This window comes from Triticum urartu, chromosome 4, assembly GCF_003073215.2.
Source record: "Triticum urartu cultivar G1812 chromosome 4, Tu2.1, whole genome shotgun sequence".
NCBI lineage: Eukaryota > Viridiplantae > Streptophyta > Magnoliopsida > Poales > Poaceae > Triticum > Triticum urartu.
This window is the reverse complement of record NC_053025.1, coordinates 598,410,224-598,422,636: the sequence shown is the minus strand read 5'-3', so window position 1 is coordinate 598,422,636 and position 12,413 is coordinate 598,410,224. Positions and strand designations below refer to the sequence as shown.

The following is a 12,413-nucleotide window of genomic DNA, read 5'->3' as shown; positions in this document are numbered from 1 at the left end:
TAGGATATGTAGCAGTCCGTTGCGAATCACACATACAAATAACATCAATCAAGCAAAGTCATTCCAACGACCCCCTACACAAATACATAGGGTTGCAAAGCCTTGCCTCAACCCATTGCCTTTAGGAACTAATCACACATCGCGTTTAGATCACAAGAATAATTATTGAAGACGACATAATGATTGATAATTTTTCTTACAATGTTGTCGATCGAGACGCCGATTACAAGTATGGCTAACTTCGAGTGAGATGGTTGTGGTGATGATGGGGATGATGAATATGGAGATGAGATGTGAAATGGTGTCGACTAGGTTTTGTATATGGCTTCTGGTTCTATGTTTCATCGATGGATTCCCCTCTACTGCAAATTTGGACTGGCTTATAAAGTTTGTTTAGATGGATGCCACCATGTTGATGGCGTGTGGTATGATCTCGGCCGTGTTGTGCACTGTCTTCTGCTTTGTCTCCATGTTGGTGACTCCATTTGCCTTGGCTTGGTATCCGCACTTCGTTTCCCCTTCTACGTGATGATTTTCTTTCATGTTTGGGTTCATTTTTTGCGAAAACACATTAAACAAAAGGATTTCATTTTTTTGCATTCATTAGCCATTATAGTAGTATGGAAATTATTCTCTCGGATATTCTGGGATTATCCATTTTAAACAGTGATGGAATGAGTGCAAAAATATCACTCAACAATTGCATGACAAGTAGAAGATTTGGATCAGTTATGACAAAGTCTACCATAGAAGGGGGCTAGTATTGAACATGTTGTTTAGAAATTGGGTTATTGGGATCATTCACTTGACAAGTTATATGCTTGGAAAGTTGAGGTTGATAAGAGATCTCCCGGAAGAATAGTGGCCATTAATCACATGGAGTACAATTGAAAAGGGTGGTTTTGTGAGGATGTTTGTTGCATTCAAACCTTTGTGCGATGGATTTTTGGTTGGATGCCGACTCTGCTTGGCAATTGACATTACTAATTTGACAGGGAAGTATAGAAGTAATCTAGTAATAGCTTGTGTTGTTGATCGACACAATTGGTTGTACCTTGTTTCTTATGGAATTATTGACTCATAATCAGCAGAAAGTTGGGTGTGGTTCATGGAGAAGCTTCATCAAGCTATTGGTTCTCCACCTGGACTTGCAATCAGTTCGGGTGTAAGACAAGGGATTGATGCTACATGAAGACGTGTATAGGTATGTTGAACATAGGGAATGGATGCGCCACCTGGTTGTCAACTTTAAGATAAAGTTTCATCGTAAAGTATTTGAAGACAATATGTGGCCAACAACGTATTGATGGACTCCCGAAGCTTTCGAAGTCCACATGGCAGCCATGCATGAGAAAAAACTGTTTTTTCTGTGGGTAGCTTAAAAAAACTTAAAACAATAGAGTATTTAAAAAAATATACGCAGTAGGCTTTGGTCTAGCCACTTCCTCAAAGGTGGATTATGTGACAAAACAAAGGTGGATTATGTGACAAAAAATTTAGCATGAGTGCTTCAACAATTGGATCAACAAGCACAGGGGCCTAATGTTGTTTTAGTTGGTGGACAAATTTGGAAGGAAGATAGTGGTTCGGATGGAGAAGAGAAGGAGGGTTGGTAATTTTGTTTGGAAGGTCATTGTACACTGCCTAGTGTCATGAAGGAGTTGAATGCAAAGAGTTTTTGTCACTTGTTGCTTTACCAAGTTGGAGTCTCCGCAGCAAACCAGTTGGTGAATTTCGATGGAGATCGTAGTTACAGGACATTTGAAGGAGGTCTTCATATTCTGCGATCTTTAAATTTTACCAAGCTCATACAAAAACAACATCCACATGAACACCTCAACTATATATAGTACTCCCTCCTTTCCGGTTTATAGGTCATGCGGTTATATCTAGGTCGTCCATCTTACCAATGAAATACATATTATATATCATCCAAGCTATACCATTAGAAAATATAACATTTGAAGTTTCTAACGATACATTTGTGGTATAAAAGTCATGAGACATTTGTTAAACCATGAACATAGGGATATTTCTGAGCCTTCCAAACCGGAAAGGAGGTAGTACTCTCTGGCTTCCAAAATGCAGTGCATATTTCTTTTATTTTCTAAAAGTCAAACATATTTATGTTTGAACAAAAAGTAGAGAAAGAAAAAACATCCATAATACAAAATCAGTATTCGTAAGATTCATCATCAAGTACACTTTCATGTTTTATTTATTTAGCATATAAGCTTGGTCAGCCACAAACATTATGGAGTGGAGGTAGCGTGGACATATATCTTATGACCGAGTCTAATGAAACCAGTTTGATGATTAAAAAGTTGGTATATTTTTTCTGTAGACCTGTTTGGATTTATAGATGTTTAATTCAATGTGATCAATGTTTTGCCCGTGAATCAAAGAGAGGTGCTCATAGGAGTACGGCGTGCGTGGGCGCCATGGACCTGATGAAATTGGCACCGTATGCCAACATGATTGTAATGATCTCCGTTGGTTAGCACAATCCTTTTACTCGCAAAGAACACACTTTCTGCTTAGACAGAAAGGGTGAGAGATCTTGGGTCTCACGGCCTTTTTTTCTTTCTTCCAATAAAAAGTCGCACATGTGCGGCGGAGGATGAAGAAGAATCCCGGCGACGCAGGCCATGTTCCGATCCCATCCCACGAACACGTCAGCCTTTCGTGTCGGCTCATCCCACGTCGTCAGAAGGAAAGAGTAAAATGCGAACGCGCCGCGGCAGCGTGATGCACGCGACCGACCGACCATGCCAACCGACGGTGGGCCGCCCCGCCGCTCCATCACCGCCGTCCGTCACGCGCCGCCCTCCCGGTCCACCATCGGCGGGCGTCGGCGCTTGCTTGCCTCCCTCTCTCTATCCCTATCCGGTTGCGTCCGGCACTCCGCCAGTGGCCCGGCGCGGCCCTATTTACACGCCGCGCACGCGTCCACGACGACCCACACACCTCTTTCCTTCCTTCCCAATTCCCGTTCCTACGGACAGGCAGACACGCAACAGCCCGACGCGCATCTCGCTCGGGGAGCTCCGCCGCCGATCCGCCCGCCCGCTCGCCCCCTCACTCGCCCGCCATGGAGGAAGCCAAGGGTGAGCATACGCACACCCACGCCGCGCTCTCTCGTCCATCCGTCCATCCGCCCGCCCGCCCGCGGATCGCCACCGGCCGGCGGCAATTCGTCCTGCTCCGGATCGGTCGCGTGCTAGCTTTCCTTCTTCTTTTAGTTAATCGCTCTCGGGGGCGGCGGGTCGCCGCCTCCTGCGCTGCGCCGGTCGATCCGGCGAGCGTGGGGCGGATCCGAGCGGGGGCGCGCGCCGGACGGGGGGTGGGAAATGCGGCTGTTTTGTTTCTGCTCTGCTTCGGCCTCACCCCACCCACCCACCCAAAACAGAGCAATGGCGCCGATAGCATAAAAGGCAAAGCCACCGCCCTGCTTTTGCCACATCTGGGAAGTCTCTTACTTTTGCCACACAAAATCGTACTGCACCTAGCATTGGGAAAACAAACTAGGCCTGTAGATAGATTGCCAGTTCTGTGCTCTGGTTAACAATTTTGTTCTCTGCTCCGATCACACGCAGTCACTCCTTCAAGGGCTGCCCTGCAACTGTTTACAACCTTCCAAGTTCATTGGGAGTCTTGTTTGTTTGTTTGTTTGTTTGTTTATGTGATGTAATCCTTGTACGCATTTCATAGTTTCTTCTACCAGATTTTGGGAAAATCCTGTGCAAATTATGAAATAACATGGCTGCCTCAGTAATCATCTTCTTTGGTCTTCCGCAGTTGTGGAGACCAGGGATGGAACTATCGCAGTTGCTTCAGCGTTTCCCGGTCATCAGGAAGGTACTAATTACCATTTGTCCTCCCTCTAGTTCTTACTTACCACACTGCAACTCTGCAAGGCAAGGCATATCTGACCATTGCAGGGCCCTTTGCTACATTTGTTATTTTCTGTAATTGGGGGGCTATTCAGAAAGGCTTTCTTCTTTATGCTTATGTTTTGCCTCGTTCAACAGCCGTACAAGATAGGGATCACAAGTTCTTGTCGAAAGCTGTAGAAGAGGCGTACAAAGGAGTTGACTGTGGCCATGGAGGACCGTTTGGCGCGGTCGTCGTCCGCAACGACGAAGTAATAGTTGGGTGCCATAACATGGTTTTGAACAACACCGATCCAACTGCCCATGCTGAAGTCACTGCAATAAGAGAGGTAGGGTTCCATGTGCCCAAAGGTTATCCCCACCAACTACTTGACGCTTGTTGTTTGCATTTTGGTACTGAATAGTTCCTACCTTGTGGTAGCCTCACCTGCTGATATAGGTTGTGCCCATTTGGCCATTTGATTCTTCCTGCATATGAAACTAGTTCTCACCAACTACTTGGTGCTTACTGTCACCTGTCGATATAGTCTGTATCCAATTCAGGCTTCATGCTTTTGGAACCAGCACCACATCATTCTTGCAGAATGTACTTGTTATTTGTGCTCACCTGTCTACACAGATGAGACAGAATATGTTTTAGCCTCTTTGTCCATTCTTGTACATCTTCATGTTTTAGATTTTCAGCTTTCCTGATGCTCACGTTAGTGGTGATATTATCTTGTACCACTTTGTCAAATTATGCTACTTCAGTGCTACTACATAAAGTTGAGTGTTCAAGCGTGTTATATACTTTGTTGAAGACAGGGCTAAATAAAGTTCCATGGTGATGCAAACAAACTCTACCAGCCTAACAACTGTTTCTTTTAATTTTCATCAGAAAGCTTGGTAATTGATGAGTTATCAGTGATGGATAGCCTTTATATTTTAAAATTTCCTTGCTGAATGGTAACAGAGTAGACACTGTCCACATTAGTGGATAAAAATATAACATATTTATTTTGACACAAGAACATGCATTTATTTTTCGGAATAATCCACTAAGGGCTGTTGTCAGTGGCACTAGGTCGTATGGTTCATATTCCCTCTGAGCCTGTATATAATGCATGGCAGTTTTGCATTTTATATTGGTTCTTTTCCATTGTCTGGTTATCTGTCTCACACAATCAGTTTTCGCTTGTACTCTAGGCTTGCAAAAAGCTTGGGAAGATTGAGCTGTCGGACTGCGAAATGTACGCATCATGTGAACCTTGCCCAATGTGTTTTGGGGCTGTTCATCTATCCCGGATCAAGGTTGGCCCTTACCTTACCATTCCTCATCTGGTACAATATGGTTTGTCTAATCCTTAATGAGCAATCTTGTTGAATGCTTCAATGCAGAGGCTGGTGTACGGAGCCAAGGCGGAAGCTGCTATTGCCATTGGATTCGACGACTTCATTGCTGATGCTCTTAGAGGAACTGGGTTCTACCAGAAGGCCAACATGGAGATCAAGCGAGCCGATGGGAATGGAGCTCTGCTTGCTGAACAAGTCTTTGAGAACACCAAGGAGAAATTCCGAATGTACTAATGTGTAGCAAAGACATGGTAGAATTTCACAGCATGAAAGACCCTGATGCTCAGAAAAAATAATGTAATTGTCAACATTCTGTCATTGGTGATGGACCACAAACTATGAATTTGAATATACCATTTGATTCTCATTACGCTTCTATTTCTCAGAAATAAGTATGTTATTGTTCGAGGAGGATCAGTACTACCTTGCTCCTTCATTTGATCTTTCTTAATTTGGGTACATTCCTGGTGATAATAAGGCCTTCATCATCAGCCCATCTTAAAAAAATACGGCATTTCATAATTTTTACATAGCAGAAATAACTGAATACTGTTTTTCTAGCCATCGCATGTTTTTGGTTGTTTCCTCCTGCATTTCAGTTGATGTTTTTTGATTCGTTATTTGCATAGCAGCAATCATTGAATATGTTTTAATTCTGTGTAAGTGTTTAGACCTTTACTTGCTAAAAGTGAGTTTCCTCCTGCATTTCAACCATGCATACTCAACTTGCAATGAAGGAAGCCTGCTCACAAAACTGAACATATCTAATTGTTCTTAAATCTATGACTCAAAACTGAAATATTACAGTAATTTTGCTTTTGTTCTCATGCTCCAACAAGGCTTTGGAAACAGAGAACAAATCAAGATCATGACAGAACAAGCTAGCACTGACACTCATCTCCACATCTATATACAAAGAAACAAATTGCATTCTAAGCAAAACTGATTGCAAAAATAAGATATACATGGCTAACACGATGCATCCGATGACGCAAGCCCCTCTGCAACAAATAACAAGCATCTATATCTACCTACATTACAGCGACACCAACTGCAATAATGAATTTAGTAATATGTTGGCACTAGGCTTATTATGTATGGATGCCCGTGAACCAACGGCTAAAGAACTGCCACCGTCATAGCAGATCGATGTCTCTTCACAATCTGTTCTGAGTTGCTCGCACGACTCTGGAGTCACAGAGTTTGAATATCCTTGAATAAGCGAACAATTCCACGGATGCCTGGATTGTACGCTGAGGGAGACATTGGAGATGCATATGCTGCTGAAGTTGTCGCCCTCAATGCCCTCCAAGATGCCAGCAACACCAACATCAACGCCAACAACGTTCTGAATTGTGATGTTGCTTATAATGGGGAGAGCATTCCTGTCATAATTGTTATCAGGATGTTCGCCGTAGTTTCCATTGATCCTTATGGCCATCGAAACATTGTGCATGCTGACATTAGCTATGTAGACGTTCCTTACATACCCTCCACGTCCTGGAGCGGTCTTGATTCTGATTCCATGCAATGAGTTCACAATGCGGAGGCCTTCAGCCCGGACTTCAGATATGCCACCTGACATCTCACTTCCGATGGCAATTCCTGCACCACCTCTAGTTTCTCCTGTGATGTTGCTGATGCTGATATTGGAGCTAGGCTGAGCAAAAGAAATGCCGTACTCATCCCAACCACTTTTGATGACAATAACATCGTCTCCATTTCTGACATAACAATGACTGATGCAAACATTTGTGGACGAATCTGGACAAATATAGAGTTGCATTAGTAACAGGACAGATTTAAGCCTTTTATGATTGCATAATAAGATGGCCTCGAAACTGTTGTGCATAGTACATCCAAATAACTAGGTTATGGTTTCATTTCAAACAATACATAATGTTGGCAATATTCTGAATTAACACAAATTTTCATATTTAGATTACAGGTGCATCTCATCGTAAGGCAAAGTAACTTTGCCCAAGATAGTAAATTATTTCAACTGGTTAGCTGCAATCTGTACTAACATAGTGTGATCAATTTACAAAAGAATATTTGCATATTTATTAGAATCTCAGTTATAAATGCAAGTTAAAGTTAACTTTCAAAACACAATGGAAGGAAAATAACATTTAAAAGGGGCATGTGAAATTATATTGCAAGAACTGATATTTTTCTTCCTTTTGGTGCTCCCAAGACACAGCGGCGTAAAAAGGGACATAAACAGGTATAACACTAAGAATAACAGGGATAGAGACCTCAAGTGGAAGAAACAATTCAGAGCTTCATATTACCTGGATTAATGCCGTCGGTGTTTGGCGAATTCAAAGGTGCTAGGATTGTAACGTGCTCGACAATAACTTGGCTGTTTATTCAGCAAAAGCACTCTAGGTAATGAATTGTCATTTGCAGATAAATTCTTAAGTTTTAAAAGAAAGCAAGTATTTGAAACACCAACCTGCAGTATACAGGATGGATATTCCAGAACGGGGAGTTCTTGAAAGTCAAATTTGATATAACAACATTGGTGGAGTACATCAACTCGACAAGATGTGGCCTAGTATAGTTCAGTGTGTTGTTATGGAACCAATCCCACCAAATGGCTCCTTGACCATCAATTGTCCCATTAGCACCTACCAAGAGTGCCACATTTAAGCACTTGCAAAACCAGCATAGTAATAAAAGGTCGCTGATGCAAGCATAGACACAAGTTAGCTACTAACCAGTAATTATTACATCTGTCAAATGGGAGCCAAAAATTAAGCTCTGGTGCCTTCCTCCGGGGAGCTCTCTCCCGCGCCCATAGGATGGAAGAGGGTCTATAACAGGCCAATCAGATGAGTGCTGCAGATACAGTATTTTCAATCAATAAAGTTGGAATTTACTACTATTTGTTCGGTAACCACTTCAAGAAAACATCATTTTGTAAAGCACATAAGAAGATTACATATATAGTTTTTCATTTAGAGTAAATTGTAATCAACATGACAGTATAAGATATCACGGGCATGCGCATCATGTCATAAGCATACAATTCAAAATAGTAACAGGATGCAAATTATTATGTGCAAAGAGCGATGAGCTATATTACCGGAGATCCGATTATTACTGCATCTTTGTCCAGCGACAAAGTGAGATGGCTGATCAGACTAAAACCGCCTGTCAGCCACCTTCCAGCAGGCACAAAGAGCTGCGCGCCACCCTTGTCCGCAAATGAATTGAGGTAGAAGATGGCATTCTGGAATGCTTTGGTGTTGAGAGTCACGCCATCCCCGACAGCACCAAACTCAGTTATAGTGACACTATGTGGTCGGTAGACGGTCGATGCCATGTCCGCGCAGTACATGCCGGATACGCTGGACCATTGGGTCTCAATTATTGTTATTAGGAAAACCAAAAGGGCTTGAAATACCTAGCAAAAAATCCAAAGAGAGTAACGTCAACAGTCATCGTGTATTCGCATATTTGAAATAACCAAAGCAAAATACTAGCAACAACATGGAACATGTGAACCGAAGAGTTGCAAGCAGGCTTCATTCTACTCTGTTTCCACAGACACGCAAGGTAACACAAATGGAGCAAAACAATGCCTCACAGAGAACAAAATCATTCTTTATGTCTGAATGCACTTTTTCTCACAAGCATCCGTACACGTAGAACACCTCCAACAAAGCCCAACAAACTAATCTGATCTTCGTTTATGTCCCCTGTTCCCCACAAAACTAATGGTCCCTGCAAGCACATGTATAGGCATCCTGAACCCACAAAATGCGCAGTATCATTTCACTCCAATTTCTGAATTCGCTATCGACAACCAAGCGTGTGGCATCAGGCACATGCTACGACAGGGCAGGAGGACAGGGCGCACTACACCATAATTACGCCTCACCGAGAACAGAATCATTCTTATGTTTGAACGAACTTTTTCTCACGAGCATCAGAACCCTCCAGCAAAGCCAAGCAGGCCAAATCTCATCTGGTTTATCCCCTCTGCTCCCCACTAACTAATGGCCCCTGCAAACACATGTATAAACCCAAGGCATCATGAATGCATTCCCAAATGCGCAACATCACTTCCGCCGGATTCCTGAATTGGCTATCGTGGGTGGACACAAGCAAGCATTTGGTGTGGCACACGCAAGGCAAGAGGACAGACAGGACACAACAGAATACAACTCAGTACGCACATTCTATCCACCTCTGAACACGGGCCGGGTGAAGGGCGGATCACGCCCCGATGCCAGCGGGGATCAACCCGCAGGAAGGACCAACGCCACTCGCCCAGCCACCGGACCGGTACCAATCCACCAACGGCAGGCACGGAGAAGGCAATGGGGGACGGATCCCACCGCCGCCGCCGCCACCAAAACCAAAACCAGGCGCCAGCCATCCATCTGCGATCCATCTCCCCTCCCCCGTCCGAGAAAAGAGATCGAGGAAGGAACACTTACAGACGCGGATCTCCCCATCTTGCCGGCGGCGACAGATCTTCTTCCCCTTCCTTGCTGCTCCCCACCGACGCCCCCTCTTAACTCGGGTCCGGTCAAAAACCGCGCCTTGAATGCGGCGGCGGCGGCGTGAACTGCAAACAAAAGACACGAACCCCATCAATCAAGAGAAAAAGACACGAAAGAACAGAGACAAACCGGCGCCGTTGGCTCACCCGCCGGACGGAGATGGATCGGGAAGAGGAACCTCCTCTTCTTCCGCTCGGTGAGGAGGGTGGAGAGGAGCGAGTCAGGTGGACTGGGTGAGTGAGGGGGGAGGAGTGATGTGGTGGGCAGAGGGTAGACAGGATCCAATCATGCTGCCGCCAGCCAGTCCGCCACGGTGGTGCGCGCCATCCGCTGGTACCAGGAGGAGTCAAAGGTCGCGGCAAGCGCAGAGGAGGAGCAGAGGCCTGGTTTTATAACCTGCCAGCCGCCACCAAACGGAACGGGAGGGGAATGAGATGCATCCCCACCCCTCCCTACCCACTCCACCCTAAAACCCCGGCCAAGTGACACCCATCTGTGGCCAAATTTCCTCCCTCTGTTTCTCCTTTCATTTTTCTGTTACCATATTGGCCCTGGTTTTTCATACTATATACCCACCATACTTATAAATGTGCAGCATCTTTTTTTTTCGGGCGTCTCCGAAAAATGTAATCTGATTTATCAAATGGGTACGAGTTGTGGAATCGTGAAGCGGGTGGGATGCCGGGATGGCGGGATTGTCCATCGTCGTGGTGTCTAGTAACTGGTTACAGATCAAGCTAGTGTCGTCTGCTTTTGTTTTCTCATGTTTCGGTCGAGTCTAGCGTTTAGGCATAGGCGGAGACGGAGACGGCGCTGAAAGAAAGCAACGGGTAAGAGACGGGATGGCCCAGTGGCTTGTGGTGTCATCGAGGAGGGGGAACCGGGATCCAGCTAGAGACATAGCATCCACATAGTCATTTAAGGAGACGAGCCCGAGGATCGACCGTACGGGCGCGACATCAAGGTGATGGGTGGTTGCCACAACAGAGAATGGGATTTAGGGGGATGACCTAGAGTGGCAAAGGCGGCACGAGTAGGACGGCACCGGAGGCGACCGTTAGGCCGGTATTCGCTGACAAGCAACACTATTGGGGGAATTGTAGCATTTTTCTTGCGCGAACCTACGTGTGGTTGAATGATTAGGAGGACAACGGTATCCACGGCCTATCGAGGTTCAAGTCCTAGACTTGACATTCACGCTCACATTTTTCTAGATTTTATTTCTGGTTTTTCGGCGATGCTTCTGCAGTAGAAGAGACGTCACGTGGACTACAAGGCGCACATGATGACTTCGTCAATCTTAAGATGCTATGTTGGTTCAATCTCTTGGAGTTGCTCATAGAGATAGGGTGTATGTGCGTGCGTTTTTAGGGGTGAGTTGTATATGTGAACAACTTTGATTGTACTATCGCTCCATACGTCGTTGGATGAGGCAAGATCCACGTACGTACCCTCGTGGCGCCTGCATACCACCTTCGTATTCTCATCCCTTATCTTTTTGACAAAGATTGAATTCACCTTAGCCACTCTCATCTGGTCATCTACCTCCTAGCACTCTCTCTCATCTCAAACATATGGATCCACCATGGATAGATTCAACCCGAGAAAGCTGCTACCGAGTTGCGCCACCGTCGCCAGCCCCTTTCTCCTTCCCCCCCTCTCTCTCTCTCTCTCAAAACATGAGTTCGTGCCCAAGCTCCCACTGTGTGCTCTCCTCGGACTCCCTCTCAATTGAGATATGATGGATTGCAACATCGATGATGTTTCTGAAACATAATCGTTGTTGCAATGCGTGCTCTCGCCTTCCGATTCTCTCTCAATTGGAATTCGATTGATTGCAACAAAGATTATGTCTCTGAAACATTATGTTTGTTGCAATGTGTGAGGCAGGGGGGTATGGAACATGATCTATGTTGCAACAACAATTGCAAAGATTTTCTGCAACACTAGCTTTGTTGCAAAGTTTTCTACAACATTAGCTCTGTTGCAATGATGGAGGATGACGCTCGGCCACTCGTTGGCGCGAATCTGACGGCTCGTGACCGATAGATCTTTTTAAAAAGATTTGCGGGCTACTAGTCGACGCATAGCATACCCCTAAAAGAAAAGGGATGTGCTACGCATCCATCGGCTGATCTTTTTAAAAGATCGGCCGGCTCGCGAGCCATCAGATTTGGCTGGCACATGGCATCATCCAGCAGTTGAGGTTGACCTCACCATTGCAAATAGAGGCAACGTTGCAGAACCCTTTGTAATAGAGCTTATGTTGCAGAAACTTTTACAACAAAGATAATGTTGCAGATTTTTTTATCATCACTTTTTTTTGCAACATAGATGTTATTGCAGAAGAAAGTTTTGCAACATAGATGATGTTTCAGAAAAAATTGTGAGAAGTATGAAGTTACATAAACGCCACTGTTGTTGCCATTGGCACCGGTGACCAAAGGTGGTCGTGGCGGCTACCATGGCAGCAGGGGCGTTGTAGGGTGAGCCGATCCGGTGGCGGGGTGCCACAGATCTGGTGGTAGGCAGTGGTGCCCGAGATGGGGCATCGCGAGGGTGGAGACTGCCAGGGCGTAAGTTGGTGGAGGCGTCGAGAGATTGGGTGAGCAGGAGCGACGGCCTGCGACGAACGCGCCATGAGCAATGCGATGCTGGGTGGTCATGTACG

The 12,413-nt window shown here is 45.1% G+C and overlaps 2 protein-coding genes across 2 annotated transcripts; one reads left to right on the top strand and one right to left on the bottom strand.

Moving 5' to 3' along the window:
* The first annotated feature begins 2,839 nt into the window (after window positions 1-2,839).
* LOC125553016 (guanosine deaminase-like) lies at window positions 2,840-5,595 on the top strand. Its single transcript, XM_048716752.1, has 5 exons — window positions 2,840-3,107; window positions 3,799-3,858; window positions 4,032-4,222; window positions 5,079-5,183; window positions 5,271-5,595. Exons 1-5 carry the CDS (start codon window positions 3,092-3,094, stop codon window positions 5,457-5,459), a joined length of 561 nt encoding a protein of 186 aa, XP_048572709.1. The 5' UTR covers window positions 2,840-3,091; the 3' UTR covers window positions 5,460-5,595.
* Window positions 5,596-5,971: 376 nt separating this feature from the next.
* Window positions 5,972-10,138, bottom strand: LOC125553015 (probable polygalacturonase). Its single transcript, XM_048716751.1, has 7 exons — window positions 9,889-10,138; window positions 9,677-9,807; window positions 8,317-8,637; window positions 7,949-8,069; window positions 7,684-7,858; window positions 7,520-7,590; window positions 5,972-6,989 (listed from the first exon to the last, which is right to left on the bottom strand). The coding sequence occupies exons 2-7, from the start codon at window positions 9,692-9,694 to the stop codon at window positions 6,262-6,264; spliced, it is 1,434 nt and encodes a 477-aa protein (XP_048572708.1). The 5' UTR covers window positions 9,695-9,807; window positions 9,889-10,138; the 3' UTR covers window positions 5,972-6,261.
* Between the last annotated feature and the right edge of the window lie 2,275 nt (window positions 10,139-12,413).